Source organism: Bos grunniens, chromosome 7 (genome assembly GCF_055505025.1).
Source record: "Bos grunniens cultivar Pamir isolate PY7600 chromosome 7, Bosgru_T2T1.0, whole genome shotgun sequence".
In the NCBI taxonomy this organism is placed as follows: domain Eukaryota; kingdom Metazoa; phylum Chordata; class Mammalia; order Artiodactyla; family Bovidae; genus Bos; species Bos grunniens.
In genome coordinates this window covers 57736426-57756011 of record NC_141171.1, presented here as the reverse complement: position 1 = coordinate 57756011, position 19586 = coordinate 57736426, and the positions used below count along the sequence as shown (strand labels likewise).

General features: G+C 42.5%; 1 protein-coding gene and 1 long non-coding RNA gene across 30 annotated transcripts in view; one reads left to right on the top strand and one right to left on the bottom strand.

The window, feature by feature from the left end:
- The window catches only part of PPP2R2B (protein phosphatase 2 regulatory subunit Bbeta), a 713296-nt gene that overhangs the window by 678899 nt on the left and 14811 nt on the right, over window positions 1-19586 (top strand). For all 27 annotated transcript variants that reach the window (XM_086412213.1, XM_086412212.1, XM_086412210.1 and 24 more), the window contains one exon: window positions 14118-14287. In XM_086412213.1, coding sequence (XP_086268339.1) covers window positions 14118-14287 — 170 coding nt within the window. The remainder of the gene's footprint in view (window positions 1-14117; window positions 14288-19586) is intronic.
- The window catches only part of LOC147369607 (uncharacterized), a 122046-nt gene continuing 113452 nt past the window's right edge, over window positions 10993-19586 (bottom strand). For all 3 annotated transcript variants that reach the window (XR_015167628.1, XR_015167629.1, XR_015167632.1), the window contains 2 exons: window positions 17385-17456; window positions 10993-12743 (listed from right to left, as the gene is read on the bottom strand). This is a non-coding gene — a long non-coding RNA (uncharacterized LOC147369607). The remainder of the gene's footprint in view (window positions 12744-17384; window positions 17457-19586) is intronic.

Sequence of the window (19586 nt, the reverse complement as noted above, 5' to 3'; positions counted from 1 at the left end):
GCATGGATCAAGCTCTAGCACATGCTAAGTGCTCCGTAAACATCAGCCATCATTAATAAAGCATGCAAACCAGAGGTCACAAACTGCCCCACAGGGCTTACAGGTGACTTCTGTTTAACTGCATCCTAAAAATTCTCAATTAGTCGTTAAAAATGAAGCATCAGAGTTCCAGGGAAAAATTTAGACTTTGAAATGAGATGAACAGGCTACGCCAGACCAACACTTCTGGGTGGTCACAGTCAGCTGGAGCTGAGTGGACACTCCAGTTTGCACAGTCCCTAGCACCCCCTAGCACTCCCTGGTGTGCACCCAGGCATGCTTCGTCTCCTTCACCACCCGATTGGCACCTGGAGAAAGGAGTTCTCTGACCCCAGCAGAAATGACAAATAGGCCAGTCAGGCTGCCATGGAGAGTTTGAGCCAGTGAGAACTGGGCAGTAACACTGGAGTGCTGATCTAGGGCCTGATACGAAGGGCCTTGCATGCCAGGCCCAGTGGGTGGGACTGCTGGCTACTCATGGGGCGTCACTGTAAGTGACATTGCTTTGGAAAGAGTTCTCGTGGGCACAGCAGGGTCACACGCAACCTCATGTTCTGCTGCTAAATCCTGATGGTCCGTGAGCTGCTTGACTTGCTCTGCTTTGCAGTCACCGTGTTCAAGTCTTTCTGGATGGTGTCAGCCCATGCAGGCAGCAACCAGGATGCTGGGAGGAGATGGTGGCTGAGCTGTGACGAACCCAGCCCAGCCTGCTCTGGTCTGCCTTCTGGGCCAGCTGGAGAGGAGCAGCTGCTGAAAGGGAGCAGTCTCTTCAGGGACCTGCAGGCAGAGCCAGCAGCCGCTGGGGCCCAGAAAAGTAAGAGCAGCTGCCCAGAGTCAGTGGGGAGAGCTCATAAACTGTATCTCCCCCTTTATGGGGGCTTCCCTGGTGGCTCGGACGGTAAAGAATCTGCCTGCAATGCAGGAGACCTGGGTTTGATCCTTGGGTTGGGAAGATCCCCTAGAGAAGGAAATGGCAACCCACTCCAGTATGGACTGTCTGGGGAAAGAGGAGTATTAATTTCCTGTTATTACTACATTAAATGACCACACACTTAGTAAACACAGTGACTTGAAACAGTAGAAAGTTATCATCTTACAGTTCCAGAGGTCAGAAGTCCACAGTGTTTATCTTGCTGGGTCTGCAGGGTGGGCTCCTGCTTGGAACTTCTGTGCAGGGGTTGGTGGGGGGAGTGGCGGGAGGTGTCTGCTTCTTGCCTTTTCGAGATTCTGGAGGCAGCCCACTTTCCTGGGCTCCTGGCCCCTTCCCTCCATCTTCCAAGCCAGCAATGGCTGAGTCCCTCTCACACTGCATCCTCTGACACAGCCTCTCCTGCCTCCTCCTCCTCCATACAAAGGGATGCTTGTCATTACACTGGGTACAGCCAGATGATGCAGCTCCAACATAATTGCCCCCATTTTAAAGTCAAGTACTCAACAACCTAATTCCCCTCTGGCATGTAACACAGTCACAGGTTCTGGGGATTAGGATATAGACATCTTTGAAGGGTGGGTGAAAATTAGCAGCTTTTTTTCCTTTAGGTAAAAACAAAAAGCACCCCCCGTCCCTGGCACAAGTAAATGGGCCCACTCCTTGTTGAAGGAAGTGCCAAAGAGCACAAGATCTTTTCCATCCAGCTTACTCTTGTGACCCCAACACCTATCAGAGCACCTAACACCTACCAGTCAGTCAAAATATGTCAGTTGAAGAGTACGTGACACTAGTATTTGTCGCCTTCTGATCATGTGTCAGGCACTGAGCTAGGTGGATTCTGACAACCATGCAAAAACAGGAACAGATGTCTGCATACTGAAAGTATTGAAACTGAATCTTGGTACAAAAACTTGACAAAGACAATCCAGCCTGTAAATGGTGGAGCATGGGTTCCAACCAGATGTCGGCTCCAAAGACTACTGACATCTCCTGTACCAGCAGAGAGACGTTCCTTAGTAAGTCTTAGCAAATCTTCCTAAGCAATGATCTCATCTTCCAGCCTTCCCACACAAGCAATCTGTGCTGCTAGTCCCAGGCTCCCATTGTCCCCTCAGATATATGTATCACCCAGGCACGAACTCATGCTGGTTCCCCTGTCTAGCACAGGAAGCACCCCTACAACCCCAAAATGTATTCATCGAGAGTAGGCAAGCTCTGGTCTGCAGGTCATGTCTGACCTACCTCCTGCCTTGGCACAACGCCAGCAAAGAATAAGGTTTTTACATTTTTTTTTAATGATTGAGCAAAAAATCAAAAAAGAAGACTGTTTCATGACACATGAAAATTAGATGACATTGAGATTCCAGTGTCCATAAGTAGAGCTTCATTGGAATAGACGCTCATCTGTTTACATATTCTCTCTGCTGCTTTCATGCCACAGAGGCAGGACTGAGCAGTTGCAACAGGGACCAGAGGGCCCTCCAAGCCTAAAATACGTGCTACCTGGCCCTTGACAGGAAAAGTCTGCCAACCTCTGATCTATCTAGAGCTGACTAGTCATTCAAGGTTCAGCTCCCTGTTAAGTCTTACCCAGTCAGAGCAGCCAAGATCGCACCACCCCAGATTGTCTCATCATTTCTGCCCACCTGAGAATTTTAGGTCCATTTTTTTCTATCTAGAAAAAAATGTTTTGACTCATTATATCTTCACTTTGAATAATGATTTATTTTTCAATATTTATTTATTTATTTGGCTGCCTCAGGTCTTAGTGGCAGCACGTGGGATCTTTCATTGCAGCGTAGGGACTCTCTAGCTCTGGTGCGTGGGCTCTGTAGTTGCAGCACATGGACTGAGTTGGTCCACAGCGTGTGGGACTTTAGCTCCCCGACCAGGGATCGAACCTGTGTACCCTGCATTGCAAAGCAGATCTTTAACCACTGGACCACCAGGGAAGTCTCCAAATGATTATTTATTAAAAGAGATGACATTTATGAATTAAAATACATGCAGAAATATCATGGAAACAGTTACACAAAGTCAGAGACCACAGTTCTCTCCTAGATGAACTGTTCCTGCTCCATCATGCTATGCATTGTGTTGCTACAGTCTTCACTGTTAAACAATCATCTGTAGGATTAGTGAAGGTCTGTATGAAAAACAAACTGTAAAAGTAGAGCCCACTGGGCTTGGTCATTTCCCAGTTCAGAATCCGCTGAGTCTTCATCGGATCCAAGCTCCAGTCTCCAGCTCATGTCTGGAGACTATGTCATTATGCCCACGGTAGTACAATAGCCACTAATTAAATCTTAAACTTCTCTCGCTGTCCTTAGCTGGATAAAGGCGAGCATTATTGGTCCATGGGCATTCTTACCCACCGTGGGAAAACTGTTGGCCATTTTTCTCGCTGGACAAAATTATTCAATGTGTCTTCTGTATAGTAAAGATTACTGGCTGCATCTCAATCAGTGAGCCTTTCCTCTCCAGGGGCAAAACTGGGGCCTGCACATACCTCTGAAGGAAAATTGCCATCTGCCTTACTCTGTAGGAAGATTGCCAGTTGTATCCCCATTGTGGGGAAACTGTCGGCCGTGTCTCCAAACGGAAAAGCCTGCCAGCTGTGCTTCTGCACAGAAGAAATGTCAGCAGAAGTCGGCGATTTAAAACCCTGTGCGTGATTCTGAGTCTGTTCCTTTTTCACCCTCCTCCCCAGTTTCCTTTACTCTCTCTCTCCTGTGCCTGAGTCATCAGAATGGGGGTGGGGTGGGGAGGGGCTGACAGTGTTCAGCACCAAATGAGAGGTGCGTATACTGAGGAAGGTATGTATCAACTGATGGTCCAGAGACAAGCTGTTGTGTATCAAAGGCCCAGATAGAAGACCTAGAAATCGATTTAACAACCAGTAGCTCTTAAGATCTGGTTCCAGTGGAAAAGCACATCAGGCTTCCGGACTCATTGCACAGCAGGCTTGCATTAAGCAGCACCACTTCTGCACTGCTGCTGCCTCCTGTGTTATTGTGGGTACAAGCCCTGTGCTAGGCGCTTGACGTGAAAGATCTCATCTGACCCTCAACCACACTAGAGGGTATATATTCCTCTTATATCTATTTGACAGATAAGGAAAATGAAGCTTGGAAAGATCAAGCCACTTGTCCAAAGCTTCATAACATAAGCAACAGAGCTGAATTTCCACCCAGACCCGCTAAGCTTGGAGCTGCCTGTGTGCTCAGCCCCCACACTACGGGATAGAGGCGTGGGGCCCCCTCCTGACCCTCCATCGTGGGCGTGAGTTCCTGTGCAGTGTCCAGTGTGAGGTCCAGAAGGAGGAGCCGGCCCAGGATCAGCCTTTACCTGTGGTCTCCCTCCATTCTTTCTTCTGCTGTCCCCAGACTGCTCCCAGCACACAGCATGCCTCCTTTCTCCTTTTGCCCCACTTATCATAAATGTAGTTTTAGGTTTCTCCAAAGTCAGCAGTTTCCTTCTTAACTCTTCCCCTCTCTGATCTGTGGTTTTGACTCTTTCCCATGATTCCAGTATCTTATTCAGGTGGCCAGTCATCTGAACAGCCCTGGGCCAGGCACCATGAAGGATAACATCATGGTGCTTTCTGGCTCCATGGAGAGGTATACACGTTAGAACACAAAACACTGTCTGTACCAGACACCTAATATAGCCTATAGGATTTGAAAGGAAGTGTCAGTGCTTTTTAAGAAAAATTTTATTGGAGCAAAGTTGCTCTACAATGTTGCATTAGTTTCTGCTGTACAGCAAAGTGAATCATCTATGTTGTTCAGTCTCTAAGTCATATCCAACTCTTTGGGACCCCATGGACTGCAGCACACCAGGCTTCCCTGTCTTACTCTCTCCTAGAGTTTGCTCAAACACATGTCATTGAGTTGATGATGCCATCCAACCATCTCATCCTCTGTTGTCCCCTTCTCCTCCTGCCCTCAATCTTTCCCAGCATCGGGGTCTTTTCCAATGAGTCAGCTCCTCATATCAGGGGGCCATAGTATTGGAACTTTAGCTTCAGCATCAGTTCTTCCAACGAATATTCAAGGTTGATTTCCTTTAGGGTTTAATACATACATCCCCTCATTTTTGGATTTCTTTCCCATTTAGGTCACCACATAGCACTGAGTAGGGTTCCCTGAGCTATACAGTAGGTTCTCATTAGCTACCTATTTTATACCTAGTATCAATAGTGTGTGTGTGTGTGTGTGTATCAATCCCAATCTCCCAATTCATCCCACCCCTCCCTTTTCCCCCTTGCCATCCATCTGTTTGTTCTCTACATCTGAGTCTCTATTTCTATTTTGTAAATAAGATCATCTATATACCATTTTTCTAGATTCCACCAATGCACATTAATGTATGATATTTGTGCTTCTCTTTCTGACTTTCTTCATTCTGTATGACAGTCTCCAGATCTATCCACATCTCTACAAATGACCCAATTTCATTCCTTTTTATGGCTGAGTAATATTCCACTGTGTATATGTACCTCATCTTCTTTATTCATTTCTCTGTTGACTGTAGCATGATAACCCAAAGTAGATTCTGAGGAGGTCTGTTCTGGAGAGATATTGGGTTGCAAGTCATTTTTCAAGAAAAATGGGGGCAGGGAGGTGGTTTGATTCAATAAGATTTGAAAGCAGGATTAAAGCAGCGGTTTTCAACCAGGGGCAATCATGGCCTTGGGATTTGGCAATCTTTGGAGCCGTGTTACTCTCTCCATACATCCCTTCCTCTCCTTCCTCCCCTCTCCCTGTGTCCATAAGTCTGTTCTCTATGTCTGTGTCTCCATTGCTGCCCTGGAAATAGATTCATCAGTACCATCTTTCTAATCCATATAAATGTGTGAGTATGTAATGTTCATTTTTCTCTTTCTTACTGACTTCACTCTGTATAATAGGCTCTAGGTTCATCTGCCTCATTAGAACTGACTCCAATGTGTTCCTTTTTATGGCAGAGTAATATTCCATTGTATATGATGTACCACAGCTTCTTTATCCATTCATCTGTCGATGGACAGCTAGGTTGCCTCCATATCCTAGCTATTGTAAATAGTGCTGCAGTGAATGCTGGGGTACATGTGTCTTTTTCAATTTTGCTTTCCTCAGGGTATATGCCTAGGAGTGGGACTGCTGGGCCATAGGGATGCTGGGAGGGATTGGGGGCAGGAGGAGAAGGGGACAACAGAGGATGAGATGGCTGGATGGCATCACCGACTCGATGGACGTGAGTTTGAGTGAACCCTGGGAATTGGTATTGGACAGGGAGGCCTGGCGTGCTGCGATTCATGGGGTCGCAAAGAGTCGGGCACGACTGAGTGACTGAACTGAACTGATGGTGGTTTTATTCCTAGTTTTTTGAGGAATCTCCATACTGTTTTCCATAGTGGCTATATCAATATATCAACATACATTCCCACCAACAGTGCAAGAGGGTTCCCTTTTCTCCACACCCTCTCCAGCATTTATTGTAGATTTTTTTATGATGGCCATCCTGACCCATGTGAGGTGATATCTCATTGTAGTTTTGATTTGCATTTCTCTAATCTTGAGAGTCCCTTGGACTGCAAGAAGATCCAACCAGTCCATTCTAAAGGAGATCGGTCCTGGGTGTTCTTTGGAGGGAATGATGCTAAAGGTGAAACTTCAGTACTTTGGCCACCTCACGAGAAGAGTTGACTCATTGGAAAAGAAAGACTGATGCTGGGAGGGATTGGGGGCAGGAGGAGAAGGGGACGACAGAGGATGAGATGGCTGGATGGCATCACCGACTTGATGGACATGAGTTTGAGTGAACTCCGGGAGTTGGTGATGGACAGGGAGGCCTGGCGTGCTGCAGTTCATGGGGTCGCAAAGAGTCGGACATGACTGAGTGACTGAACTGAACTGAAGGGCCTGAAACATAATAAGCTTCCCATAAACAGTAATTATTAATAGCATTGAATATCATTGCTGAATGAATGGAAGAAATTCATGGAGCTAATATTAAGACTTGGATAAGCATAGACATGTAATGAACTGCAGTGCTGTGCAGGTAGGCATGTTATGTATATCCTGGTCTCTGCATTCTACATGAATATGTGATGCGTTGATTAAACATTATCTTTTTTCATTTCACCTCCACCTTCTGGGGCTGTCACTTTAAGGCTTTACAATGCTGCCACACTGGCCTTCCAATATGCCTAACATTTGGAGAACATATTCCTAGGTATAACCTTGTAATACTCTTTTACATATTTACATCATTTAAATAGCCCCCAGGTTCTGTAGTCTTCAGTCCAAAATTCTCAAAAGAGTCTTTTTTTATCGAAGTGTAGTTAACTTACAATGTGGTGTTAATTTTAGGTGTACAACAAAGTGAATCAGTTATACATATATATTATTCTATTCTTTTCCATTATAGTTTATTACAGGATAATGAATATAGTTCCCTGTGCTTGTTGCTTATCTATTTTCTATTTAGTAGTTTGTATCTGCTAATCCCAGACTCCTAATTTAATCCTCCCTCCAGGCTTCTCTCTCTCTCTGGTAGTCGCTCAGTCGTGTCTGATTCTTTGTGACCCCATGGACTATAGCCTGCCACGGCTACAGTCTTCTCTGTCCATGGAATTCTCCAGGCAAGAATACTGAAATAGGTAGCCATTCCCTCTTCCAGGGGATCTTCCTGACCCAGGGACTGAACCCAGGTCTCCTGCATTGCAGGCAGATTATTTACTGCCTGAACCTCCAGGGAAGCCCCCCAAGAGGCTTAGTAAGTGAAATATGATCGGCTAATACAGAATCAGTGCATGCTTTTCATGATAAAAATATCAGCAGCTGATATTTACTGAGGACCTGCTATGTGTCAAGCAACATGCATGCCTATTCTACAGCTGGGAAAATGGAATCTCAGAGTAGAAAAGAAAATGTGAGCAGCTGATAAGTGACAGAGGCAGGAATTGACTACCATGAGTGTGCAGTTTTGCCAAGTCCTTCCCATTTACCCACTCTAGCTGTCCAGATGCACTGGGTAGGGCATGACCAAGCCTCAGGGCCATCATTCCTCTCTCTGTGGGGATGTTTGTATGGAGCATGCCTGGAGTTTCTAAGTCCCTGGTCCTACTGAGATTACCTTGCAGAGAAACTAAGGTGAAAATCTAGTATCCAACTATGAGGACACCAGTCAGAGTCCAGGGGCCTTGTTAGTGCTTACCAAGAGGTAAGGGCACAGACTGAGACATTGGGTCAGAAATGGTATCGAGTTCATGTTTTTCTGTTTCAATGAGTTTTTTAATTCTCAAGTTCAATTCTGATTGATCAGGTTTTTTCTGTTGTTGCTGTGAAAATTAATATTTTGGTTTGGCTCATGGTATAATTCAGCAAGGTTTGGAAGACAATTCATTAGATTATATTAGATTTTCTACAAAGAATTTGGGTTAATTTTTTATTTTATATTGGGGTATAATTGATGAACAAAGTTGTGTTAGTTTCAGGTGTACAACAAAGTGATTCAGTTATACATATATGTATAGCTAGTCTTCTTTTCACATTTAGATTATTACAGATATTGAGCAGAGTTTCCTGTGTCATACAGCAGGTCTTTGTTGGTCATCTCTTTTAAATATAGTAGTCTATATATACGTCAGTCCCAAACTCTCAATGTATTCGTCACTCCCTTCCCCTTTGGTAACCCATAAGTTTGTTTTCAAAGTCTGTGAGTCTGTTCCAGTTTTGTAAATAAATGCACTTGTGTCATTTTTTTGGATTCTGAATGTAAATGATATCACATGATATTTGTCTTTCTCTGACTTACCTCACTTAGTATGATAATCTTCAGGCCCATCCATGTTGCTGCATATGGCATTTCATTCTTTTTAATGGCTGAGTAATATGCGATTATATATATGTACATCATTATGCATTCATCTGTTGGTGGACATGTAGGTTACTTCTGTGTCTTGGCTATGTAAACAGTGCTTTTTTGTGGTATCTTTGCTCTTGGTATCACGGTGATGGTGGCCTCGTAGAACGAGCTTGGGAGTGTTCCTTCCTGTACAGTTTTTGGGAAGAGTTTCAGAAGGATATGGTGTTAACTCTTCTCTAAGTGTATAATAAAATTCACCTGTGAAGCCATCTGTTCCTGGACTTTTATTGGGAATTTTTTAATCACAAGTTCAATTTCAGTACTTGTGATTGGTCTGTCCATATTTTCTATTTCTTCCTGGTTCAGTCTTGGGAGATTGTACCTTTCTAAGAATTTGTCCATTTTATTGGATTTGGTTGCTCGTAGTAGTTTCTTATGATCCTTTGTATTTCTGTAGTGTCCATTGTAACTTTTCTTTTTTAAGGAAAATTGCTTTACAATACTGTGTTGGTTTCTGCCATACATCAACATGAATCAGCCTCAGGTATACCTATGTCCCATCCCATCTCACCCCCATTGTAACTTTTTATTTCTAATTTTACTGATTTGAGCCCTCTCTGTTTTTCTTAATGAGTCTGGCTAAAGGTTTATAGAGTTTATTTATCTTTCCAAAGAATTAGCTTTTAGTTTCATTGATCTTTTCTATTTTTTTCATCTATTTCATTTATTTCTGCTCTAATCTTTATGGTTTCTTTCCTTCTACTAACTGGGTTTTGTTCCTCTTTCTCTAGTTGCCTTAGGTGTAAGGTTATGTTGTTTGAGATTTTTTTTGTTTCCTGAAGTAAGACAATATTGCTATAAACTTCGCTCTTAGACATTTTTTATTTTGTATTGGAGTATAACCAGTTAACAACAAACAATGTGATGGCTTCAGTGAACAGTGAAGAGACTTCGCCATACATATACATGTATCCATTCTCCCCCAGACCCCCTCCCATCCAGGTTGCACATAACATTGAGCAGAGTTCCCTGTGCTGTAAGCAGGTCCTTGTTGGTTATCAGTTTTAAACATAGCAGTGTGTACATGTCCATCCCCAATCCCCTATCCTTTCCCTCCAGCCTTAACCCGCCCCCTGCCCCCAGCAGCCCCAGCTCGCCTGTTAGAACTGCTGCTGTGTTCGGGATCCTCGTGCTTTCATTTTCATCTGTCTCTAGGTATCTGTTTACTTCTTCTTTGCCTTCTTCAGTGACCCACTGGTTGTTTAGTAGCATATTGCTTAGCCTCCTTGTGTTTGCGGCTGTTTTACTGCAGTTTTTTTTCTTATAGTTGATTTCTAGGCATTTAGCATTGTGGTTGGAACAATGCTTGATATGATCTCAATTTTCTTAAATTTACCAAGGTTCCCCCTCTGGTTGCCAGACCCCAAGGCTGGGGAGCCTGTCATGGGGCCCAGAGCTTTCCATCCTGTGGCAGAACTTCTGTAGTATAATGATTCTCCAGTTTGTGGGTCGTCCACCCAGACGACCTTATCGTGATTTCACTCCTCCTACCATCTCATAATGGCTGCTGCTGTGGATTTAGAATATCTTTTTGGTAGGTTCCAGCATCTTTTTTGTTGATGGTTGTGATTTTGGTGTTTTCATAAGAAGAGGTGAGATTACATCCCTCCACTCCACTATCCTGTCTCCACCTCTAGATTTTCTACAAAGAATTTGATAGCCACTCTGTAAGAGCATTGAATGGGCAGGAAGAGAAACTCCTGGGGGACGAGTTACTCAGTAACCTGCAGGTTGATGTTTTGTTTAGCCTAAAACTGTGATAGAAGCACTTATCAAGCCGAACCATACTCAACTACCATTATGGTAGGTCAAAAATAATTAAATGTAGGTAAATATGTATAGCTCAATGTCATGCAAGCTAACCACTTATAAGGCAAAGATTTTGTTAAATTATCTAGCTTTGGTTCCAATCAAGCAAAAAAATTTAATTTTTTATTGAAGGATAAATTGCTTCACAGAATTTTGCTGTTTTCTGTCAAAACGCAACATGAATCAGCCACAGGTATACATATATCCCCTCCCTTCTGAACCTCCCTCCCATCTCCCTCCCCATCCCACCCCTCCTGGTTGATACAGAGCCCCTGTTTGAGTTTCCTGAGCCATACAGCAAATTCCCGTTGGCTATTTATTTTACATATGGTAATGTAAGTTTCCATGTTACTCTTTCCATACATCTCACCCTCTCCTCCCCTCTCCCCATGTCCATAAGTCTATTCTCAGTTTCTCCACTGCTGCCCTGTAAATATTCTTTAGTACCATTTTTCTTAATTCTATATATATGCATTAGAATACAATATTTATCTTTCTCTGACTCACCTCACTCTGTGAAGGTTCTAGGTTCATCCACCTCATTAGAATGGACTCAAATGTGTTCCTTTTTATTGCTGAGTAATATTCCATTGTGTATATATACAACTTCTTCATTCCTCTGTCGATGGACATATAGGTTGCTTCCTGCTTCCATGTCTAGCTGTTGTAAATAGTGCTGCAATGAACAATGGGATACATGTGTCTTTTTCAATTTTGGTTTCCTCAGGGTATATACCTAGGAGTGGGATTGCTGGGTCATGTGGTGGTTTTATTCCTAGTTTTTTAAGGAATCTCCATACCATCTTCCATAGTGGCTATATCAATTTACATTCCCACCAACAGTGCAAGAGGGTTCCCTTTTCTCCACATCCTCTCCAGTATTTATTGTTTGTAGAGTTTTTGATGATGGCCATTCTAACAGGTGTGAGGTGATATCTCATTGTAGTTTTGATTTGCATTTCTCTTAATAATGAGCGAATTGAGCATCTTTTCATGTGTTTGTTAGCCATCTGTATGTCTTCTTTGGAGAAATGTCTATTTAGGTCTTTTCACCTACTTTTTGATTGGGTTGTTTGTCTTTCTGATATTGACTTGGTCGAGCTGCTTTTATATTTTGGAAATTAATCCTTTGTCAGTTGTTTCATTTGCTATTATTTTCTCCTATTCTGAAGGTTGTCTTTTCACCTTGCTTATAGTTTCCTTTGCTGTGCAAAAGCTTTTACGTTTAATCAGGTCCCACTTGTTTACTTTTGTTTCTATTTCCATTACTCTAGGAGGTGGGTCATAGAGGATCTTGCTTTGATTTATATCATCAAGTGTTCTGCCTATGTTTTCCTCTAAGAGTTTTATAGTTTCTGGTGTTACATTTGTGTATGGTGTTAGGAAGCATTATAAATTCATTCTTTACATGTAGCTCTCCAGTTTTCCCAGAACCATTTATTGAAGAAGCTGTCTTTGCCCCATTGTATATTCTTGCCCACTTTGTCAAAAACAAGGTACCCATGCAGTGCATGGGTTTATTTCTTGGCGTTCTATCTTGTTCCATTGGTCTATATTTCTGTTTTTGTGCCAGTACCATACTGTCTTGATGACTGTAGCTTTGTAGTATAACCTGAAGTCAGGAAGGTTGATTCCTCCAGCTCCATTCTTCTTTCTCAAGACTGCTTTGCGATTCAGGGTCTTTTGTGTTTCATATGAATTGTGAAATTTTTTGTTCTAGTTCTGTGAAAAATGCCATTGGTGATTCAATAGGGATCACACTGAATCTGTAGATTGCATTTGGTAGTATAGTCATTTTCACAATATTGATTCTTCCTACCCAGGAACATGGAATCTCTCTCCATCTGTTTATGTTGTCTTTCTTTCATTAGTGTCTCATAATTTTCTGTGTACAGTTCTTTTGTCTCCTTAGTGAAGTTTATTCCGAGATACTTAATACTTTTTGTTGCAGTGGTGAATGGGATTGATTCCTTAATTTCTCTTTCTGATTTTTTATCGTTAGTAAATAGAAATGCAAGTGATTTCTGTGTATTGATTTTATATCCTGCAACTTAAGCAACAAATGTTTATTGAACATTTATGTGCAAAACCCTCAGTACAAAGATAAAACACAAAATTCTGCCTTCAAGCAGCTCACATCCTAGGTGAGATAAGCTGTGGATTGTTAAATACTAATGTGAAAAATGATGCTTTCTTTGGGAGAGAACCCAAGCAAATGGTAAGTGAACGGGCCAGACCAAGTGTGGTAGGACTTCAGAGAAAAGATCATTTGGTCTAAAATAATATGTAAGTAAAAGATGAGGCATATGAATCAAGCAGAATATGACACAATTGAAGGAACCATCAGGACATAAAAATGGGAAATATCCAGAGGTATGGTGTACATCCAGTTTGAACTAGAGAAGTTCAAAAAAAGGTTAGAAAGATGAATTACGGCAGCTTAATAAGCTGCAGTGTCTTTTATTCCTGTAAGTGCTTTCTTTATTCCCGTAAGTGAAAGTCAGCTGAATCTATGGGAAAAGCAGTGCAGCAACTGGATACCAGAGCAAATAGAAAACACAGACAAAAGACATTGTAGCCAGAGTTTACCTATGAGACTGAGGCTCAGGAAAGTTAAATAACTTGCCCAAGGTCACACAGCTAGACAATGGTAGTCTGACCTTAAGCTTAAGGCAGTCTGGCAGCAAAGTCCCACTATTAAACATCATGATCCAAGAGAGGTGAATACATATGTTCACATGAAAACTTGTACATGAATATTCATAGCAGCATTATATGGTATATAATATATAGTATAAAATATATGTATAGTATGATTCCATTCATGTAAAATTTTTAGAATAGGCAATTTCATAAAACAAGAAAATAGTGTTTGCCTAGGGCTGCAGAAATTAGGGAACGGGAGTAAGTGCTAATGGGTATGAAGTAGTTCAGGGTTTTTTGTGGGGGGAGGAGATGATGCAAATGTCCTAAATTTAGGCTTTGTTGATGATTGCATGGTTGGTGGTATTATCTTTAATATAATCACATAAACTGTAAAATTTAGATGAGTAAATTCTATGGTATATGAATTACATCTCAAAAAAGTAGAAAAAAAAATTTTAAGCATCTAAGAAGACTATATTTTGGTATGTAGCAATGGATACCATTGCTGGTATCACAATGATACCAGCGACCATGGGGAAATGTGAAACAGAGTTTGTGCAGTCAGCTCTGTGAACAGAACAAGTCCCGTGAGAGTCCTTCCATGAGAAACATGATATAGAAACCAGTGACAGTTTGTTCTACTGCCAGGGAGCTGACAGGTCTGCGCGCCCGATTCCAACCCTAAGTTAGATGGTTGCCTTTCTAGCTGGCCCAAACACGTTCACATCAGTTAATAAGGAGGTACTAAATTTGTTCTCTTTTGCTTTTTGTTCTGCAGTTTTTGAAGAGCCAGAAGATCCAAGCAACAGGTCATTTTTCTCTGAAATTATCTCTTCAATTTCGGATGTGAAGTTCAGCCACAGTGGGAGGTATATCATGACCAGAGACTATCTGACCGTCAAAGTCTGGGATCTCAACATGGAAAACCGCCCCATCGAGACTTACCAGGTACAGACCCCCACCCACCCACACGTACACTGGGCACTTGAGGGTTCCGAGTCAGCCTCTGCCTACAGGGGCTTACAATGTAGAGCAAAAGACACAGTGAGCCACTTCAATATCCAGAAATAGCTGGTAGGCAGGTCAGTGTAAGTTTGGATAGATCTAACCTAAATGAGGGAAAAGGCATGGCACCCCACTCCAGTACTCTTGCCTGGCGAATCCCAGGGATGGGGGAGCCTGGTGGGCTGCAGTCCATGGGGTTGCACAGAGTCGGACACGACTGAAGCGACTTAGCAGCAACCTAAAGGAAAGGTCAGAACTACCCTGAGGCCCTAGGGATTACAGGCTGGGAAGAGGGAATGGATCTGGCAAGAGAAGTTGGAGAAAAGTGCTGGTAAAATGGGTGAGAAACTGAGAGGTGTCCTGGAAGCCAACTGGAGAAACCATCTCAAGGAGGAAGTCACCAACTGCTGAACGGTGTTGTTGAGTCAAGAGAGGACTGAAAAAGGGCCACTAGATTTAGTGACATGGAAATTGTCAGGTGACAGAGTGAAGCCGTAGGAATAAATGTCTGATTGGAGTGGGTTCAAGAGAGATCATAAATGGAGGATGTGAATGTAGTGAAATTTGGAAAGAGATTTTGCAGAGAAATCAGGTAGTAGCTGGAAGAGGATGCAGGATTGAGGAAGGCATCATAGTTTGTTTTAGGGTGATAGAAAGAAGCCAGTAAAGAGTGGACTAACTGAAGCAGTCAGCTTCTCAAGGGAACATACTCCGTTGCAGAATTAGATATAGATGAGATGGACCATTCATCCATCAAAGGAAAGAGAGAAGAGTAAAACCAGCTACAGATGCAGATTTGTGATGGGAACATACAGATGGTTTCTGCTTCTATTTTCCAGTCAAATAAGAAGCAAGATCATTAGCTGAGTGAGAAAGGAAAGTGTAAAATATTCCTCTAAAAGAGCAAATTGACTAGGGCACTATGGTAGGGTTGCAATGGGATCCACTTATTTGTATATTTTAAGTAAGACAAATCTGTGTGTATGTTTCTTTCCAGCCACATGAGCCTGCTTGGTTCAGGTAAGGAAGGGCAGAAAGTTAGATTTAACCGGTGGTGGGCTTTTACCAAGTAACTACAAGGTAAGGAGGGAAAAAGCCAAGTTTGTTGAAGGTATTGATTAAAGGAGTGATTGGAATGAGGGGCCACTGAATCTAAGGTAGGTTAGAAGGAAAATGAAGAACTGATAGAACCAAGACACTAAGGGCTTGAATTAAAATGCTAGGAGTCAGCAATAGAGTGATATTTATTAGACAAATACAGTTAGTGATGACAAGGCTCATAAAATGACCACAAAAGCAAAGGACAAAACTCATTGAAAAGAATGAGGCTAAGAGTCCAGAGTGAATTTCTAAGAATGATGGCGGGAATAGTGATGGAAGAGAGATTGAGGCACTAGAGTGGCTTCCAAGCACGAGGCAGAGGGACTGTTAAGAAGGATGGGGAGCAGGAAGTAGTGTTTGATGGCATGATTTTGAAGGAGCTGAGGCACAAATGATGGTCCAGAGGAACACAGAGCCCACTCACCTTGGCACAGGAAAGCAGAAGTCCAGCTGCCACATGAGAGGCCTCGAGAGAAGCAGGAAATGTTCAGAGAGGAGGTTGAGGACACTGAGGACTCTGATGGCTGACTGTGATGCTGCAAAAGGTTTGGGGGCCAGAACTGCAGAGGAGGTGGAGGTAGCCTGGTTAACCCCTGTGGTTTACCTTGTGGTTCAGATAGCATCCCCTCTGAGCTGGCAGTCTTACTCTCCCCTAACCCTTGCCCTCAGGCTCCTGCTAACGGCCCAACCATTTGGTATTAAGTGTGGGAACTAGAAGCTAGGAGAGTGTTGCTGACAGAGGTGTGGGCTGCTGGAGAGCCCCAGCTAGAGAAGAGTGGATTAGGCACCGTGGGGGAGCAATTGGTACTTTAATTTTTTATTACACCACATTCATTACCAGGATCATAGTAAGTAAAGAAAAGAATACTTGTATAGAGATAGGTTTTAAGCATAACTAGTAAAGTAAGAATTAAAAACTGAACTGTTAAAACTATGTTTTAATTATTCCTAAGTAAGCATTGGGGCTTCCCTATTAGCTCAGTTGGTAGAGAATCTGCCTGCAATGCAGGAGACCCGGGTTCGATTCCTGGGTCAGGAAGATCCCTTGGAGAGGGGAAAGGCTACCCACTCCAGTATTCTGGCCTGGAGAATTCCAGGGACTGTATAGTCCATGGGGTCGCAAAGAATCCGACACGACTGAGCGACTTTCACTTCTGAGTAAGCATTACCCTGGAGATGAGCTTGACTTTCTCAATGGATCTGAAACTGACTTTTCTTCCAAAATGAAAGCTTCATTTTTGTGGCTGCTTTTTCAACAGCAGATTTCTCAGCTAATCTATGGTACTTTTATTTTAGACAAAGACTTAACAACAAAGCTAGCTAGCTGTGCCGTAAAGTGATTAGCATTTTAAACTCATGGTTCTCAAACTACATTTAGCAAGTGGTAAGCTTAGAAATCTTTGTAGAAATCTTTGTAGAATACTAAGAAATAGAACCCATGTATGGAAATTAATGCAAAAATTTATTTTAGATGGTGTATTTGAAAGCAATCTAGTTAAGTTTATATACCATATCAAAGGTGGTAATACACTATATCAGAAATGGTAAACAGACTCCTTAAGTGAGTGTCTGGAACACGATTAAAAGAGATTTTAAGGTCAGCAGGCTCCACAAGTACATGATGTGAGAATCTCTGTGTTGGGAGACTCGGCCTAGTGTCAAGAAGGCCATACCCAAGCTCACTGGAACAGAGCGAAGAAACAGTATTTGGAACATGCAGAGAAAAGCATCAGATAGGATGAGTCTTAAGGTAAGGCATCCACGTGAGTGCGAGTGCACTGAGAGGGAGAAACAGTTGGCTAAGCAGGTTTCCATGGTACAGGCTTCTCGGAGATGTTTCTTGTGTCTGTGTCTTACCTTTTTCTCTCCTTTGATGGTGAACAGTTGATGTGAAAAAGAAACGTTAGGCAGAGAACAACAGAATATATATGGAGCATACCTTCATAGTCCATAATCTTCTCCTGTAGATGTCCTCACCTGGAGGTAGTCAGGAGCTCCCAGAGGGTAGAGGCTGGAAAGTGAAAATAAGTGTTCAGACTAGGTTTTCCCTTTGAATCTTTCCTGACTTTTAAGGTTTGGAGAACCTTTGTGCTGGGAGACTCTATTGGTTTGTTCTTCTGTTTCAGGGATTGACAAACTGTTCCTATAAAAGGTTGTCTTTTAAGTCCTAGAGTTCTTGGTGAGGTGATTCCTGCAATAAGAGGCCCACAATTTCAAAGTGCACATGCTTTGTTTGATAATTATCACTCACCTGTAGGGTTTCTGTAAGACAAGGCCAAAGGCGAATGGTCAGGGGACAGGCTGAGCAGGACCTCAAATGGCACACCGCTGCCCAATTTATAACCCTTAATGCTCTGCCCCCTTTAATCCTAATTATTTAAGGCGCTATTTGGTACTTCCCCTACCAAAAACAAATTTGGGGTGCTTACGATAAAATAAAATAATATTCTAGTCCTCTCTTATAATTTTATAATTCCTTGATCACTGCAGAACTCTGAGAAGCCTGCATGATATAAACCTGCTTAACCAAGTGTTTCTCCCTGCTCAGAACACTCATGGGTATGCCTTACCTTAAAAGTGCTCTGTACAGCTGGTAGGAATGTAAACTCTTACAGCCACTGTAGAGAATAGTATAGAAGTTCATTGCAAAACTAAAAAGAGAGTTACCATATGACTGAACAATCCCATTCCTGGGCATACATCTAGAGAAAATCATAACTTGAAAAGATACATGCACCCCCACATAGAACTACTTACAATAGCTAAGACATAGAGGCAGCCTAACTATCCATCACCTGTTGCTGATGAATGGATAAGGAAGGTGTGGGGTGTGTGTATATATATACACACATACATACCATCATATATATGCACAGGGATATTACTCAGCCATTTGCAGCAACATGGATGTTCCTAATATTATCATAGTAAGTAAAGCAAGCCAGAGAAAGACAAATATTGTATGTTATCACTTATATGGGGATTTTTTAAAAAAATGATAGAAATAATTTATACACAAAACAGCAATAGTCCCACAGATGTAGAAAACAAATTTATGGTTACAAAATGGGGAAAGGGGAGATAAATTTGGAGTCTGGGATGAACATAAATACACTGCTGCTGCTAAGTCGCTTCAGTCGTGTCCGACTCTGTGCGACCCCATGGACTGCAGCCTACCAGGCTCCCCCGTCCCTGGGATTCTCCAGGCAAGAACACTGGAGTGGGTTGCCATTTCCTTCTCCAATGCAGGAAAGTGGAAAGTGAAAGGGAAGTCGCTCAGTCGTGTCCGACTCTTAGCGACCCCATGGACTGCAGCCTACCAGGCTCCTCCATCCATGGGATTTTTCAGGCAAGAGTACTGGAGTGGGTTGCCATTGCCTTCTCCGATAAACACACTAATATATAAATAAAATAGATAATCAAGAAGGTCCTACTGAATAGCACAGGAAACTATATTCAATATTATACAATAACCTGTATAGGAAAAGAATCTAAAAAACAATACATAATGTATATGTATAACTGAATCACTGTGCTGTACACCTGAAATTAGCACAACATTGTAAATCAACTCTAATATAAAATCAAAATTTTTTTTTTAAATTGTAAGGACTGGTCTTATGGGAAGGAACCCTGTCATCAATTACTAGCACCGCGCCTGAGCAGGGAGATACACAAGGGATAGTTCTAGGTGTCTTCATACATCTATCGGTTGATCTCAAGCATGTTTCCAGGAAGAAGAAGCTGTAGCCTTAGGTATTAATATAATGAACCACTTTCACATTTTCCTATAGAATAGGGGTTGACAAACTGAGACCTGTGGGCCAAATCCAGCCCCGCATCTGTTTTTTGAAAAGCAGTTTTATTGAAACAGCACACCTGGTCATTTACCGATTGTCTACGGTTGCCTACAAGGGCAGAGTCAGGTCATTGTGACAGAGACTATATGGCTCACAAAGCCTAAAATATTTATTGTCTGACCCTTTACAGGAAAAGTTTGCCAACCCCTGAAATAGAAGAACAAACCAATAGAGTCTAACCTTGCCAGGCCTAGAGTGGTCTATCAGCTATACACAGCAGGCTCCACAAGTACGTGAAGGGAGAACCTCTGTGTTGGGAGACAGCCTAGTGTTAAGAGGGC